The 18524-nt window shown below is 33.4% G+C and overlaps 1 protein-coding gene across 1 annotated transcript; it reads left to right on the top strand.

The window, feature by feature from the left end:
• The first annotated feature begins 1132 nt into the window (after nt 1-1132).
• LOC126695040 (protein DETOXIFICATION 18-like) lies at nt 1133-11823 on the top strand. Its single transcript, XM_050391648.1, has 7 exons — nt 1133-1580; nt 9282-9826; nt 10232-10318; nt 10405-10461; nt 10798-11036; nt 11132-11250; nt 11409-11823. Exons 1-7 carry the CDS (start codon nt 1302-1304, stop codon nt 11541-11543), a joined length of 1461 nt encoding a protein of 486 aa, XP_050247605.1. The 5' UTR covers nt 1133-1301; the 3' UTR covers nt 11544-11823.
• Nucleotides 11824-18524: the final 6701 nt, after the last annotated feature.

Below are 18524 nucleotides of genomic sequence, written 5' to 3'. Positions count from 1 at the left end.
GTTAGAAATACTAAAAAATGTCGATTAAGTTACGCCTATCTTTGCAGTTATAAAGTATCTTTAAATGAGTTACCTAATATGCCACATGCCGCATCATCTTATCACATATTTAAGAATAAACACAATCACATTCAATCAATTTTAATATCCATATATAAATCCAACCAAATTGAGAATTTATTAAGATGTTATTAGGTGTGGTAGGATATATTGAATTTTAAGTAAAATGATAATGTGAAATCACTTATTGGATGGTGTAAAACATGAGTTTTACACTCCATCCTTATAGAATTTAATCTCTTTCTAAATTATTTCTCAATTAAAAGAAAGTTTAATCAATCTGTAAGCCTTAATTAGAGATTTTTTCATAATGTGAAATCACTTATTGGATGGTATAAAATATGAGTTTTACACTCCATCCTTATAGAATTTAATCTCTTTCTAAATTATTTCTCAATTAAAAGAAAGTTTAATCAATCTATGTAAGCCTTAATTAGAGATTTTTCCATTGTTTCCTCCCAAATAAAGGATAGGTACAGAGCAACATGTTGTAGTCAACAAAATGAAAATTATTTATTTTTTCATTAAAAAAAAAAAAAAAAAATCTCTCACGTTGCATCAACGTTTCATTAAAAAAACAAGAAAAAACACAACTTCTGGATCGAGTGGAGCATTTATTGGATTGGGCCGCACAACCATGTCAAAATCGGATTGGATCCGGTGTAACTGTTAAATGCAATTATTCTGTACAATTCACCTAGTTCACTTCCCTCACAATTTTTTTTTTTCTTTTTTTACTTATTAACTTTTACTTTTTTTTACTTTTATTTATTTTTTATATTGAATATTTACAACTTTAAATCTCAATCATCCGTATCAAATGTATCTGGTACCGAAAAAGTTTAGGAACATAAAATTTTTCACAATTTTTTATTACAATTATAACTTGACAGGATGTAATTAATAAAAAAAAAATTATGAATCCATATATAAATAATAATTAATTATCCACAATTTACCACATCTGAATTATAAAAAAAAAAAAAATGGTGAAATAATTTGCACACCTATAACTATTCATCTGGTACCATGCACAACTAGTCTCAATCCGTCAAAATCCTCGAAGACTGACCGTCATAATCACAATCTGTCAAAATCCCTAATCTCAAGCCGTCAATATCCTCCTAGTACTTTCTCAAAAAAAAAAAATATATCCTCCTAGAAAGACTGACACATAGTATTTAAGAAGATTATATGGAGAAGAGGTTGTAGAAGAAAAACAAAAATTCTTCAAACCAAATATGTTACCAAACAATAGTGCTGCACCCTCGTTAGAGGCTAGCGATCAGCATCACAGTGAAGAAGAAGAAGAAACAAATAGAGGGTGTTGTAAGAATGTGTTGGATGTGGCAGAGGCCAAGACCCAATTTTTGTTTTCCCTACCAATGATTCTCACCAATGTCTTCGCCTACTTAATAACCTTAATATCTGCCATGCTCGCCGGCCACCTTGGTAAGCTCGAGCTTGCCGGTGCAACTCTTGCAAACTCGTGGGCAGGTGTCACAGGCCTCGCTGTCTTGGTAACTCTCTCTTTCTTTCATGTTCATGTCTTTCGTTTCTTTTATTTATCTAGTTTTCCTACTGTAAAGATTTTATAACCTCAACCCATCACAAACCCACTGCAAAAACCAAAACCCGCCGCCACCCATAACCTCAACCCAAATCACAAACCCTAAACCCACCAAATCAACCAAAAACACCAGATCAACTAAGACCCAAACAAAACAAAAAATTATCAGCAGCGATCCAACCACGATCCATGATCCAAAACCTGATCAAATCTCAGCCGCGATCCACGATCCACCACCACCACGATCCACCGGTGAAAAGGAAAGAGAACCCATATATCACCGACCCACAAATCCACGATCACCATCACTACCAGCCGGAAGAAAAAAAAAAAAAAAAAAAACCCACAAAACCCATCACAACAACACCCACAACCAGCCACAAAACCCATTACCACCCCACCCACAACTAGCACAAAACCCATCACCACCACAAAAGAGAGAAACAAATTGAAAGAAAGAAAGAAAAAAAAAATCAAAGAAAGAGAGAGTGATATTTTCGGTCATAGCTTAAAATAAATAAAAAAAAAAACTGAAGGTCCACATGACTGGAGCTATGTTTCTTAGTTTTTAAGTCCTGCGATACCAACCTCGAATAATATTTAATAAATTATAGATGGTCTTAAAAGTTTAAACAGTTTAAAAATAGTAAAGTTAATTATTTAACTATAATTCTAACAATATACCTCTAATGTAGTGTTAAAAGTATTGAGTTCATGAGAGAGTCTAGGTATGTTTGGTTGAAAGTAAAATATGATGGGCAGAAAATAATGGAGAAAAAATAGAAGAGAAACTGTTGAGGCCAAATGTCCACTCTGTGAGAAGGCAATTGAAAGCGCCAGTCATGCATTAATTTATTGTGACAAGCTTTGCGAAGTTTGGTGGAATTGGCAAGCTTGCAGAGTAAACCTGTTGGCAGAGAACATTTGCCTTGTGGACTTAGCACTGAAAATACTGGATGCAGGTACTCCGCATGACCTTGAAACTCTTTTCGCCACTGCTTGGTCCATTTGGTTTAATAGAAATCAGGTGGTTCATGATTCTAATGGCATTCCATCTTCTCAAATATGGAACTTTGCCTTGTGCACTCAAGATGATTATAAAATGCTTTAGTGTATAATTATGTTAAACAGCAACCCCCAGATATTGGGTGGGCGGCACCTCCGCCGGAAATCTACAAAATAAATGTAGATGGTGCTACAAAATAAATGTATGAAAGGAATGGAGCCACCAATGTTACAGCAGGTTCTGCTGATAGATTGGGCTAAATGTTAATCCTATAATTGATAGCATGTTTTTTCCTTTTCTCTGTTCTCTGTTGTATGCCAATTTCAATTTAATGGTATTTCCAGGTTCATTCTAAAAAAAAAAAAAAAAAAAAAAAAAATGGTTTGTGTGTTGTTTGGTAAGGAGGGAAGGAAAGGAACTTTTTAAGTGGGGCAGTCATTTTTCACCTAGGCAGACACAAAATTTTCCTCTCCGAACTGGAGAGAAAACAAGGGTGAAAATGTCTGTTGAGAGAGAGACAAAAGTAACCCTCCTTTTTTTGCTCTTACAATTTCACCTACCCCACCTAATTCCCACTTTCCCAGCTCTCATCATCAATCTTCTCATCAATCTTCTCAGACTCCTCTTTACAAGCATCTTCACACCTCAACATTAATAATCAGAACATCTATTTTTCTTTTTTTTCTTTTTCCTTCTATAGGTAATAATCTCAACTTAATTTTCTTTGTTCTTGTTTTAGTTTTAGTTTTAGTTTTTTTTTCTTTTTTCTTTTTTCTTTTTTTTCTTTTTGTTTTGCTTAGCAATATTAATTTTCTGCCCAGTATTAACTCAAGTTAAAATCTTTGGCTTTGCAATATTAATTTTGCCCATGTTTTTTATGATGTTGCCCACGATTTTAACTAGATCTTTTCTGCCTAGTATATATAAATTGTTGAACTTATATATTCAAAACTTTGTTGCCCACGTTTTTCTTCCCAGCAAAGTTAATACATAATACAATTTTTATTGCCCATAAAATTTATATTATATATAATAATAAAGAAAAATAATAAAAATTTGTGTAATGTAAATTTTTATATTATTTAATGAGTATAAAAAAATCTATTTCTTACCTATTATGTAACAAGGGCATATTAGTCAATTTATATAAACTATATTTTCTATCCTCCTACTTTTTTCTTCTTTTTTCGGTAACAGAGACAATATATTGCAAAAGAAACTAAACAGCTACATCATGTTCCAAGCAAAGCCTGGTCATATACATGCCATGAAAGTCTTCTTCCATCACATTAACTAAGTCCACAGGTGGACTTTCGAAGGAAATAAAATCTAAATTTCTATCAACAACCATCTTAGCAAGCCTATCAGCACACCGGTTAACCTGTCGAAAGTAGTGCTTGAATTGAATCCGTTGAAACCTGCAAATTAGCTTTCTACAGTTATCCAAAATAGGGGAAACTACATTATTCTCATAGTCTGAATTTTGAAAGATATCAACAATAGCTTTAGCATCCAGCTCAACAATAATGGAAGTAATATTTAAATTGCAGCACAGTATAAGCCCATCTCGCAGTCCTCACAACTCAGCCACAAAGCTATTAGATAAACCAGTACGTCTAGAAAACCCAACAACCCAACCACCTTGATTATTCCTCACAATACCCCCACATCCAGCTAGGCCCGTGCTGCCCAAGATTGAACCATCTGTGTTCAGTTTGCTCCACCCTTCTGGCGGTTTTTCCCACCTAACTTCCTTCACAATGTATTGGGTTGGACCTCTATTTGAGCACACACAGTACATAAACTCCCTGGTTTATGCAATGATGCCTGCTGCCAGCCTTGGATTGGGATTCTTCCTATTAAACACAACATTATTCCTGCTTTTCCATATATTCCAAATTGCAAAGGGATAGATCATCTTCCATGGGGGTTGACCAGGAAGTAAACTATGGTTCATCTTCCCATTCCATGTAAGCCACTCTTGCAAATCTGTCATCAGCTTGATATCCATTGGGAGCTCAAATGGAATGCGATCCCAATCCCAACCTTAATCCACCATAATATCTTTCACTGCCCACTAAGATGCTTCTTGAGTTAAAGACCCCTGAATTTGCTGCTGAAGGGGCCCTTTTTTTATCCAATTCCCTGACCAAAAGCTTAAATTACTCTCCCTCCCAACTGTCCACATGCTTCCTTTGTTAAACACCTCCTTCCCTTTTTTTACCACGGCCCAAATATGAGAGCATGGCAGCCTATCCGCATTGGCTGCATTCATCCTTTGCTGATTGCAGTATTTCTGCCTTTCCACTTTGGCCCATAAAGCTTCTTTTTTTGTAGCCAGCCTCCAATTTAGTTTTGCCAACATTGCAATATTATGCCCCTTTGCTGTTTGCAGTCCAAGTCCACCTTCCTCTTTAGGTTTGATCACCTTTTTCCACCTAATCCAATGCATCTTCCTGACTCAATCCGAGGAGCCCCATAGGAAATTTCGATTAACTTGGTCAATGCCTTCAAGTATTTTCCCATGAAGTTGTGTACATTGCATAACATAGGCAGGTATCGTGGCTGAAGAGGCTTGTATTGACCTTTAGTCTACCATGAGAATGATTAAGACCAAATGAGGGTGATCATACATACCATTGGAGTGACATAACTCTTACTTTTAAATTTATTTTAAGAGAAAATTACACTTTATCACCCTAAACTATGCACTAGATTATAGTTTACACTCTATTGCACCCTAAACTATCACGCTTTGCACTCCGTTGTTATTTTTGCTGTTATATTTAATAGAATCTTGATGCATGTGACAAGCACATGCTTCTTGCTTAGGTGGAACAAAGTTAAAAGACTGAAACAACCTTCCTCAAACTCAATTAAAACAAAACCTAAATTTTTTTCTTATTTGTTTGGTTTCCCACCAGTTCATCTGCACTCTCCCTCTCTCTAAAAGAACACAAAAGGTCCGTTTGGATACAAACTTATTTTTGCTAAAACTGAAAACTGAAAACACTGTAGCAAAATAATTTTTAAATGTGTAAATAGTACCGTGGGACCAATTTTTAATATTTTTTTCTGAATAAAGTGGCTGTGGATCTCATGAACAGTGTGTGAACAGTGATGCTACAGTGCATAAACAGTGATAATTGTCTCAAAAAGTAGAAAACACATGGAAAAAAAAAAAAAAAAAAAAAAAGGCTGAAACGTGAACGCGAAACACAGGAGTAAACATGGATCCAAATCCCAACAAAATCTCAGAGTTTCCCTTGTATCTTCCTTGGACACTGACAAAGTTTAAATCTTCTATTACAGGTGCAAAATCAAAATGCATTCAGAGCACAATTTCTTAAGCTCACACAAAATACTCATAAGCTTCCTGTTTGCCTCTTTTAAATCAGTGATTTATTTTGTGGGATGTTGCTTTGGGTTCGGATTGATATATATATATATATATATATGGTTTTGTGTTAAATTTCATATGATTGCAGCATCTGTCTAATCGGATTTGTAGAAGGTTTTTGTGTTTGAACCTCGCACTCTCTCACTCTCCCGCTTATCACTCTCTTGCTTATCGTACTCTCTCACTGGTTTTGTGCAATTGATGAGTATTGGAACTAGTAGTTAGGGATTTTAATATTTGGTAGCTTTTTGAATTTTTTAATTATGGATGGGTGTTTTTTTTTTTTTTTTTAAAACACTGTTATAGAATATTATTATGTGTTTGTATTGACTTAGGTGGTGTCTTCAATTGGTCCCCACTCTATATAGAATAATTTTTGTACCACTTGTAATATTGAAAGCATGTTTTTGACTAGAATATTTTAATGCAGAAAAAAATACAGCCAAAACATGGAAGAAGGTGATTTAATATTTGAGATTCACCACGGGGAAAGGTTCAAGAATTTGAATGGGTTATTTTATGTTGGTGGTGACATATCAATTCATGTTGAGGGATATGATAAGGATTGTATGTCTTTTATTGAGGTTGAGAGTATTTTGAAGTCATATGGATATAAAAGGGGGGATTTAGTTTATTACAAACAAGTTGGCATGAATTTGGATGAAGGGCTTGTGCAGATAAAAACAGACCCAGATGTGTTGAAGATGGTTGACTGTCAAAAAGGTGTAGAAAGTGTGGTATTATACACTATTAGTGAAGAGATTGATAGTGATTGTATACCATTTACTCATAACTTACCTGAGAGTGTTATTATTGGTGGTAGCAAAAGGAAGGGAAAAGAGAAGAGTGCTTCTAATGCTGCTGGTTTTAATAGACCAAAGTTGCGTGGAATCTGGGGAAGAAGATGTCCCACATGAGATAGAGGGAGATGTGGAAAAAATTTGGGTTTTGTTTTAATTGAGTTTGAGGAGGGTTGTTTCAATCTTTTAACTTTGTTCCACCTACGCAAGAAGCATGTGCTTGTCACATGCAGTAAGATTCTGTTAAATATAAGAGCAAAAATAACAGTAAGTGTGATAGTTTAGGATGCAAAGTGTGTAGTCGGATAGTTTAGGATGCAAAGTGTAATCTAGTGCATAGTTTAGGATGGTAAAGAATAATTTTCCCTAATTTTAATAAACAATGAAAATATTTCATGATCAAAGCACTGTGGTACAGTTGCATGAGCAAACAAAACAAGAAAACACAGAAGGAAACAAAACTATACCTGCAGCTAAAGCTGACCCACTAGGCACTAGCAAATACTAACACAAAAGAGGGCTAGACTAACAGCTAAAATCAAACACAGAGTATGGGATGATGATCCAAAGGGTACAAAGAATTCTGCTTTGAATATTGGTTTCCTTAATTTTCTTCTTTTGTACAAGACAATCTCGAATAGAACTCTCTGCACCAGCTGATCTTGAGTGCATATGAGCCTGTTTGAAAAACCAATTTAAAACCAGTTTTATTTATTTTTTTTAAACAAAAAGTGGTGGGTTTCATTCATGTTGAAGTTGTTTTTAAAATTTTGTTCTCATCCTTCTCTCATCGATTCTAGCAAATTCTATCAGCCCACGCGTCACACGTGTAAACAATCCCACACCAAACAAGCTTACAAACAACCTTGCTGGAAATTGTGACCTTCGAGCTTATTCGCAGCCCAAACCATTTCAGAGTTCCAGTCCCTAATAGACTCGTTGGAGAGAGAGCACTCAAAAAATAATTAAGTGGTCCCTTGCTTCCGGCTTGCTCCAACAAAGACCACAATCCACAGCAAGGTTATCTTTAGTGGGGAGAGCCTGTTTTGAATGGCCGACCAAATAAATAAAGGAGTGCTTGGGAATATTATTTGTAAACCACACAATCTTACACCAGTTATTTTGAGGTTTGCTCAATCAAACAGCCTTCTTGTGAAGGATGAGGTTATTTTCAACAGCTTATTTTGCTTAGAATTTAAACTAGGAAAATAAATAAAATAAAAAAGTGAAATTTTAGAAAGTGTTAGCTCTTAGCTCACTCCAACTTATCCAAGCATGCAATTTGGATGTCAAACAATTTATCTTGAATACATGCATACCAACTTTCCTGACCTGGCTGGTGGCCATACCATTGTCCAATTGATATGAAAGAAAACAATTTAGCTGACGATGTACTGGCACTGGCAGTGTCAGTGTCTGTCATACATAAATTCTCATTAAATTTTCCAATTGTAATTTTAGTAAAGGAATTGATCTCCATTTCCCACTTTTTATCTCAACAAATGGAGGATTTTCTCCAACCCCATGAGCCGTCAAGAGTTATAACCTCCCAAATAGAACCTAATGTTGCAAATAGCCTCCATATGGACCACATAATGGCAGCCATGTTCTTGCAAAGACCCAACCAACACTCTTTTTGGGGAGGATTGATGTCAGACCAATCAATCCTGGCAGTATAGGGTTTGTCAGTAGCTCCATTCCACAAGAATGAATTGATTACCTCTGCTCCATAAAGCTTTTCAAAGAATGAAATGCTTGCCCAATTTGAGTACTACATAGTACTGATGCCATCAACTAAAGGCCTACAATGTGCCACAGTTGGTTTTCCTTGAAATCAAGGGCAGTCTCAAGTCTTTAACTTCAGCTGACACCTCTAACAAAGAGACCTCAAACTTACCCACATTAGTTGCCAAACCAAACAGTGCCTTGAACTCTACTAAAAACTGATTATTAGCCTCAATAGAATCTTTGTTAGCAGCTTAAAAAATCAACTGGTCATCAACAAAACATAGGTGAAACAGATTCACTTTTGTTACTTTTAGGATGGTACATGAAACCATTCCATCCTGCTCTTTTTTGCAATATGAAACTTGTGAAAACCGTTATAATCAGTACAAAGAGGTAAGGGGGCAAAGGATCCTTTTGCCTCAACCTCTTTTTCACTTCAAAATATCCACCATTTAAAGCTATAGAGTATTTACGAGTAGATATACTTGTTAGGATCCCTGCTGGAATGCCCAAGAAGATTTTGATAGAAATTCACTGCCATACTTGTTATTCTGGTTCATGGTTAAGACATATTGCTGCTCCAACGGTTTCGACCGAAACTGACGTTGTCCACCCGAAACGAAACCGAACCGAACTGTGGTTTCAACTGAAGGCTAACTATTCAATGATACTCCATAGTTGACTCTTACATTATAATTATTTGTTTTTTCATTCTAGATTGGGTTAAGTGGATCACTTGAGACACTTTGCGGGCAAGGATTTGGAGCAAAAGTATACAGACTGTTGGGGATTTATCTACAAGCTTCTTGTATCATATCCTTCCTCTTCTCTATCATCATAGCCATTATCTGGTTCTATACGGAACCTATACTAATCTTACTTCATCAAGAAACTGAGATTGCAAAGACGGCCGCTCACTATATAAGGTTTCTCATTCCTGGATTATTTGCATATGGATTCCTGCAAAACATCGTGAGGTTTCTTCAGACACAATCTATTTTGTGGCCCCTGGTCATATTCACAGGTCTACCATTGGTTATTCATACTGGTATTGCATATGCTTTAGTACACTGGACATCTCTCAGTTTTGTGGGAGCTCCGTTGGCTGCTTCAGTTTCATTATGGCTATCAGTCCTTATGTTGGCCATGTATGTGACTTGTACAAAGAAAGTTGAGCATACATGGGGGGGATTTTCATTGGAATCATTCCAATACATTCTTCCAAGCTTGAAACTGGCCCTTCTCTCTGCAGCAATGGTATGGTATGTGTGCTTTTAATTCTATTGTGTCCGCTATTCTTAATGATTATGCTTTAAAAAAAAAAAAAAAAACTGTGACATAGCTTATTTTGATATGAGAATATATTTTAGAATGACAAAATATAAGGCAGTCTTGTTAAGATAGAAAATATGAACTAAACACTCACCAATGATTGATGAAGTGTTCTGAATTTCAGAAATTTTTCTTTATATTAGTGATATACCATGGCCAAATGAAATTCCAAACTGATCTCAAATTAAACAGGCTAAAAGAAGCCGGTCCATACTGAAATTAGCATTATGACCAAAATTACCCCAGTACATTAGTTGAGCCTTAAGACATGGTATCATAAGCACAGTCATGACCTTATAACTTTCACAAGTCCTCTAATTAGAAAATTTTGTCAGTTTGGAGTACTGGGCTTACGAGATTCTGGTTCTCTTAGCGGGATTGTTGCAAAACTCAGAAACAACCACTTCACTGATTGCTATGTGGTAAGCTTCACGGTCATTTTCCCTAGCTGTATCAGTTAGACTTGATATTTTTGCTTTAATAATTCTTTTTTGGATTAAAACTTCAGCGTGAATACAGAAGCTATCTCTTTCATGCTCTCATATGGTCTCAGTGCTGCTGCAAGGTTAGTTTGTATAATACCTTCGTGTTAAGTTGTCTTATTCTTTTTATGCTCTGCATTTCCTTTTCCGTTGACAAAACTTAAAAGGAAAATTCCTCTAGCCCACTATTTCTGCCATGATTGAAATAACCATCAACATGTACTTTTAATCACATGAATTTTTTAATAGTCATGTGACTTGTTAAGAAGACTTAACAAGGCCTGTGATTAAGTATATGTGGATGGTCTCTAAAAGCCACATAATTTGTTGGAAGAGATTCTTCAAACTAGTTTAGAAGAAAACTTTGTCTTTTATCCGGTATGTTCCAAATATTGAAAAAATTTATCTTATTGTGACAGCACAAGAGTGTCAAATGAGTTGGGAGCAGGCCATCCCAACCGGGCAAAGAATGCCATAGGTGTGAGTCTAAAGCTCTCTCTCCTTGTTGGGGTCACACTTGTTTTGGCTATTGCATTTGGTCACAATATATGGGCTAGTTTCTTCACTGATAGCTCTGAAATCATTAAGGAATTTGCTTCAATGACTCCTCTGATTGCAATTTCAATATTCATTGATTCAGTGCAAGCTGTCATTTCAGGTCTGAATCATACAATTTTCTACAGTATGCTCTATCTACCTCATCATTACAAATTTACATTTTCAGTTTCAAGGCTAATGGTTTTGACATTGCAGGGGTGGCCAGAGGATATGGTTGGCAGCACTTGGCTGTTTATGTTAACTTGGCGACCTTCTATATCATTGGTTTACCAATTGCATGCGGCCTTGGATTTAAGACGAATCTGCAAGCTAAGGTGAGCTTATATCATGATACTATGAACAAAGTATCTACACATCAGTTAAACATGTCTGCATAGACGTACAAAATTTTATTTTTCTTATTCACAAATTTGAGAAACAATCAACTACAAAATTTTTGTAATGTTTCCTTTGTGTGCATTATGTTATACAGGGTTTGTGGATTGGCTTGATCTGTGGCCTCTCCAGCCAAGCTGTTGCCCTCTTTTTAATTATACTGCGAACCAAATGGGCTAAACTAAGCCTCCCCGAGAAAGATAATAGAGAAAACCCAGTTTTGGTTAATTGAATGACAAGCTGCAGAAAAGAGATGAACAACATGGCCTGCTTGGGTGAACTAGGCTGGGTTTGGATAACACTGAAAATGAAAACGCAATTTGCCTGCTTTTTTTTCTATGGGTCTCGTGCACTATTTACGGGACTCATAAATACAGATTTTAGCAAATTTTACTTTTAAAAAAATACTTGTATTTTTACTGTTTTCACAAGTTCCAACATTTTCTATCTTTTTGACTTTTCAAATCTTTATCTCTTATACCAGTACACCTATTCAAAAATCTAATGCACATGAACCCGTGGCGTCCTTATCTCTTCTTCCTTCTCTCTCTCTCTTTTTTTTTTTTTTTTTTTTTTTTTTTTTTTTTCACAAGGCCACATGAAGTAGAAGAATGGAGGCCGGTGACATGGTGCAGCCCGTTTCAACCGAAATCGGGCTGTATCGGCCACTTTGGTACCCATTTCCTTCAGAATCGGCTTGGTTCAACGTGAATCGGACCGAATTGGTGCGAATCCAAAGAAAAAAAAAAAAGACGTGGCACTTACACACAATTAGCAGCGTCGCGCACCACACACTGCGTCGAGTGCGAGTGCGGCGTCCCTAAAGCCACACCCATGCTTTCGAGGATAACCTTCACGAATCTAATGACAGGTGCAGAACTATGTACAATTGTGGGGGCCTTGGCCCCCTAGAAGGTTTAAAAATATCTCCATTATTGCTAAAAATTAGCCTCATGTCATTAGGTTTCTTAGCATTATAAAGACTATATATAATGATGGCAGTCGTATAGTTTGTGCCATCATCCTTAACAAAGAGTTTTTTTTTTTTTTTTTTTTTTTTTTTTTTTTAAATTAAATCTAAGCAAAAATGGCTATAAAATCTTGATAGGTACAAAATTCTTCTTCAATTCTTCTTTTATATTTATTTAAATTTTGTTTTTTTATTTTTCCACTTTAATTTATTTAACAAATTGATAGGGGCTTTATTCACTAATTTTATCTAGTATATTCTGGCCTTAAATTTGTCTTTGCTTTAAACATTTGGAGGGGCAAATCTATAGATTGATGTACCATTGTGCTAATATAAGAATTGGTATATTCAGACTTAGAAATTCTCAATATATTAAGAGTTGGATGATATTGGTTGTTTAACTTTGTTAGCATTTTGAGTGCTAACTTTAATGGAAGATGATAAGTTTTTTTTTTTTGAATATTTTTTATACATCTCTATAGCTCTATAGCAAACTAGATAATGTCCCACGCGATACATGAATGTTTAATAATTTCATTTGAAAATAATTTTTATCCTTTGAAGACCCATATATAATATTCATTTTGTTATATTGTATATATGATATTTCCTATAATATTGCTGAATTCTTTGAAGTTTAATATTTTTAAATTCATATTTTATAATTTTTCCTTATCCTAAAAGTAATTTTCAACTATTGAGTAGGTTTTCTTTACTAATCTATATATATGAGAATGGAATTGCACAGTTATTAGAAATTTTTAGGAATCTATACTATAGTATAAATTTAATATTTAAAATAATAAAATAACATCTTGATAAAAGGTAGATTTTATTTCTAAAACCGAACACTTCCTCAACCACTTCATTCTTCTCACCAAATCTCAAACACTTTATTCATAATCTAAACAAAAAATAAAAAATTATTTGTATACCGACATAAAGAGAATGTAATCAAACAAAAATTAGCTAAATATACTTCCATTTATCAATTTTGCCTCTAATAGGGCCTTTATATCCTTAAAAAATAAATAAAAGAGAGAGAGAGAGAGAGAGAGAGAGAGAGAGAGAGAGAGAATGCTAAAATTCAAGAAAAGTATAAGCTAAAATTGAGAGAATTGGTCTTGTATTATTAAATTTACACATGAGCTTTGTCTTTATATAGAGAAGTAGAGCATACTAATTAACTTACAATCGTATATCAAAACCATAATAGAAAACTAAATAATTTGAAATTAATCCTAACAAACTGCAACAACTATAATCAACAACACTAACAAAAAAAAAAAAAAAAAAAAAGATTTAGTTGGATAAGTACTATATATAAAAGATACATGAGAAAGAATATAAAAATTATGTGAAGAACTACTTAATTGTAGCTTTGATGGAGGGAACTAACAATATGATTGTAGTTTGTACACCATTTGCACACTATTCCTGAATAATTGCAACTAAAGTTGAAATAATCTTGATTCACAAAGAAAACTCCAAAATAATCATAATTTTTTACTTTTATGGTCGAGGATCATACCAATACTACACTAAATAGTAGTCAAAAATTACAAAGAAACCAAGAAATTGTGTGGGCTAAAACAAAATAAAAAAGCACCTAACCTATGGCATGAAGATTAAAGGCTATTGGTAGGACTGGTAGGTATATATAAAGTAGCAGAAGTGCAAGAAATGAAAATGGTGAGTGGAAACATGAAAATTTTTGTGCTTTGTGAGAAAGAGGAAAGTCTTGAAACAATGAACCCAAGAACATGAAGAGTCCTTATCTTTTAAATTTTAATTAGTCCTTATCTCTGACGTGGCACTTGAGGAATGTCCTGATACAATGAATCTAAGAGAATAAAGAGTTTTTATCTTTAGAATTTTAATTAGTCAATATCTCTAATGTGGCACTTGAGTAAAGAATTTATGTGAAAAAAATTCCTTGTCAAAAAGAGCACCACATGGCAGAAACTCATGCTTTCTCACATAAGATTTCTACGTTTATATATACTAGTCGCTAACCTGTGTGATGCATGGGAAAATTACTGAAAATGAAATCTAATGAATGCTAAGCAATTATGCAAAATACCATTTAAATTAAAAGACAAATATTAGTGAATATTGTTATCCTTAACTATTTGTGTTACATATAGAGTTTCATATCTAAGTTACTACAATACTACTTGTAGCAACTGAAGCTCACAATATAAAATACAAGAGGCCAAAACTTATATTATCTTCAAGCTCCCTTTAGCCTTACAGAGTCCCTAACAAATTTCTTTTGTATTGAATTTCATTTTAGAGGACTTATTCAAAATTATTTGAATTAAACCTCACAAATTAGAAAGAAAAAATAAATAACATTACAACATTGTAGCTGATTAATATACAAATAAACTACCTACTTAATATGATAAATCACTATTAGCAATTTAAAAAGCAAAAATTAACAAAATTAAAATTGTTACCCATTTAACCTAAAACTTTCATATTCTAAAGTTGTCAAACACCTATTAACAAATAGCTATTGATATAAAATATTCAGTAATTCCTTCAATACTGCAAGTTGTTCATGCTGTAAAAAATTTGAGAGAATAACACAACAAGCATCTTAAACTCTTTCTTGCTTGAATCCTACAAAACAATATATATGTGTGTATGTGTGCGTGTGTGTGTGTGTGTGTGTGTAGAGAGACAATCAATTATGATAGTGTTGGAGGCAAAGTAAACGATTAGAAAATAAACTGAAGAAGCAAGCGGTTTGGCTAGCATAATAGCTAGTTAATTTATATCAAAAGACATAAAAATCTTACAATTAAAAGTAAATAAATACATGTGGTACAATCAGATAAATAAAAGGTTTGTCAAAATGATCAAGTTTGGCAATGAAGAAGACGCAACAGTTATTGATGAGGGTAATCTCTATCTTAAACTTGTGATAATGATGAAGATGCAGCAACTACTAATTATGCAGATCTAATTTTGATTCAACTACAACAAAAATGACGATAATTACTATAAAAAAAATTATATAAAAAACAGCCTTTTTTATGATATAGCACATCAAGGGGAATAAATATAAACAAACCTATGAACTAAACAAATTTCAGACACATATAAACAAAAGTAGAACACCCACTAGAGTGTTTCATTTCCTTAGACAATGTGGCTCAAGTCACAACAAGCCTTGAAATGAAAAATTATGAAGATAAAAGACATTGTGACACTTCACAACAAAGCTTTGGTAATAATGATAATATTTATGGGAAATTATTGTGTAATCTTAGAGTACCATAAATGCTTACTCCCTCCTCTCACATGAATGGTGAGTCCTACTAATTAAATTCATGATAGGACCCATCATTCATGTGAAAGGGGGGGGAGTACGCATTTATTGTACTCTGGGAGTACCTAATAATTTTCCAATATTTACACCCTCCGTCCCAATTTATTATTTAATTCAACCATTACTCCAAAATAAAGGAGAAAGAATATGTATACCTTTCCAACTGGACTCCAAAGGAAATTGTAAAATGACAGCTTTATTTTTTTCCTATGTATGCCACATTCCATATGATACATATGTTAGGAAACCCATTCTTTTTAGAGATACTTTAATTAATTTTAGCTCCCTGAGAAGTTTCTCTTTCTCTCATATTGTAAGGCAAGGTAATGCTGTTGCACATGTTTTAGCCTAAAAAGCAAGAATTTCTTTTCCTTTATTAGTTTGTATGGAGACTATTCCATCAAACGTTGATGCTTTTCTTTTTGCTAATTTTCCAACTTCTTAATCAAATTTCAAGCGGTGTCTTTTTCCTCCAAAAAAAAAAATCACACACATACTAAACACATAAAGAAATAGAAAAAATTTGTGTCTTGTGACTTCTTTTGTTATTCTTTTAATGATAAAATGATAAACTTACCTTAATAGAGACGTGGAACACCGTGAACTTCTTCTGGCACATGCTTATGCAAATTTGCAATAGTACTTAAATTTTAAAATTAGTATACATTTTTTTAATTGAAATATAAATATGTGGATGAGTTTAAAATTGATCAATACCAAAATATAATTGATCGAATGCTCTACATCATATCATCGAGAATATATCCTATTTACTTTTTTTCACTTGAGCTGGATTAATACATAATATTGCATGCTAAACCAAATTAAACAACTTCAACACCACCAAAATAAATAAGGACAATGAAGTGCTAAAATTTTGTTTTCTATTTCTTTGTTGTATATCTGATGCTTTGCACAAAACCCAATATTTCTCTTTTGCTACAAATGACATAAGTTTCTGTTCTACATAAACACCTATAGCAAAAGATATTCATACCAGCTAGTTCATGAGAATATCATCAACCCTAAATATTATTAGTATTTAAGAATACCAACAATTCTTCAAATTCAATTTCTATTAAAAATTAGTACAATTTAAATTCCACCAGACTATATATTCATGTTAGAACATATATTAAGTTTGTAAAAACTGAGCAAATCCACCTTAAACAGAGGTCCAAGAAGGCCAACATCAAGAACTTCTGATATGTAACTACCAATTTTTGTGGGATTCACCATGCTAAAGAACTTAATAACATATCACTAGTAAATAATTATTCCAACCAACCCAAACATATAAAGAGAGCAATAAAAATTCTCACCAACAGTTGTGAGTTGCAATACAAATTCTGGTCACCAACAGTGATGAGTTGCAATACAAATTTCTAGTAATTCACACCATGCTTGAATTATACTAATGCAACAACAATACAAATTTTCAATGTCAACGATACTCTACATGAACTGTTTAACGTCTCTCATTAAACAATAACTACATAAATTGTCCAGCCTCTCTTATTAAACAATATCTACATAAATTGTTCAGACTCTCTCACTTGTAGTTTCTGCTTCAGTATACAATTCTTTTCCAATGTCAAAGATTACTCTACATATCATCCACTTTGGAGCCAAATATTCTTTTGGTTACCTAAACTATTCGGCCAACAATGGAATCTCCTTCCAAAGCAATAGGCATGTAATCACTTTATTTATAACCATGTGATAGCCAAGAGTACAATCAAATACAATCAAAACTAATAGAAGGAATTTTAAATCGATTCTAATGATGAAGGAGGGATTCACTTAGATGAGGAGACTAAGAAAAAAGGAGAAGTATCATGCTCTAATTATAGTATTGAATTTTAAACTTTATCATTCAATTTGCTAACTACTAAAACACCTTAGCAAATTGAATTTCTGTAAGCAAGGATTTTACCATACAATTGAATTTCTACAGGCATGGATACTACTAAAACTCTATCATTCAATTTTCTAAATACTAAAACTCTATCACACGGATACTACTAAAAATCTATCACACCGATTACACAATATAAACCGATAATGTTATCATCTCAAACATTTAAAAAAAAAAAAAAAAAAAAAAAAAAAAAAAAAAAAAAAAAAACAACAACAACAACAACAACAACAAAGAAACAAACAAATCCATATTAAAAATAGAAACAAACAATCATATATCAGTACAAATACCCAACCTAAATACATAAAAACCCATATATGACCCACAACACAAAAGAGGTAGTAACAAAATTATATAAATAAAAAAAATTAAAAAAAAAAAAAGCAATAAAAATAGAATAATACTATTAATCTAATCCTTAAATTGAACTATTATGCAAGGCAATCACAAGAATAGAGGTAAAGAGCAACTGGGATTTAGAGACACCTGAACTGAATCATCTAGCTTTTCAATATTAATATAGTGAGAGGAGAGGAAGAGATGAAAGAGTTAGAAAGCCAAAGTCTAGCGTTAGAAAGCTGAAAGGTTGCTGTTTGAGATTATAACCGTGGAACACAAAGGATTGCCGTCTAAAATTGTAACCGTGTAAGAGATAGGGTTGGGAATTATTTTCTTTTTATTAGTATTTTTAAATTGTATTAATATAGTGTGAAGAGAGAAAGAGATGAAGGAGTTAAAAAGCCATAGTTTGGCGTTAGGAAGTTGAAAGATTGCCGTTTGAGATTGTAACCATGGAACACAAAGGTTTGCCATTTGAAATTATAACTGTGGAACACAAAGGGTTGCCGTCTAAAATTGTAACCGTGTAAGAGATAGGGTTGGAAATTATTTTCTTTTTATTAGTATTTTTATATTTAGGAAAACTATTTTTAAATTATAGGACTAATTTAAGAAAGAAAAAACAGTAATGACATGGCTGCTA

This window comes from Quercus robur, chromosome 8, assembly GCF_932294415.1.
Source record: "Quercus robur chromosome 8, dhQueRobu3.1, whole genome shotgun sequence".
Classification (NCBI taxonomy): domain Eukaryota; kingdom Viridiplantae; phylum Streptophyta; class Magnoliopsida; order Fagales; family Fagaceae; genus Quercus; species Quercus robur.
This window is presented reverse-complemented; position numbering and strand designations above follow the sequence as displayed.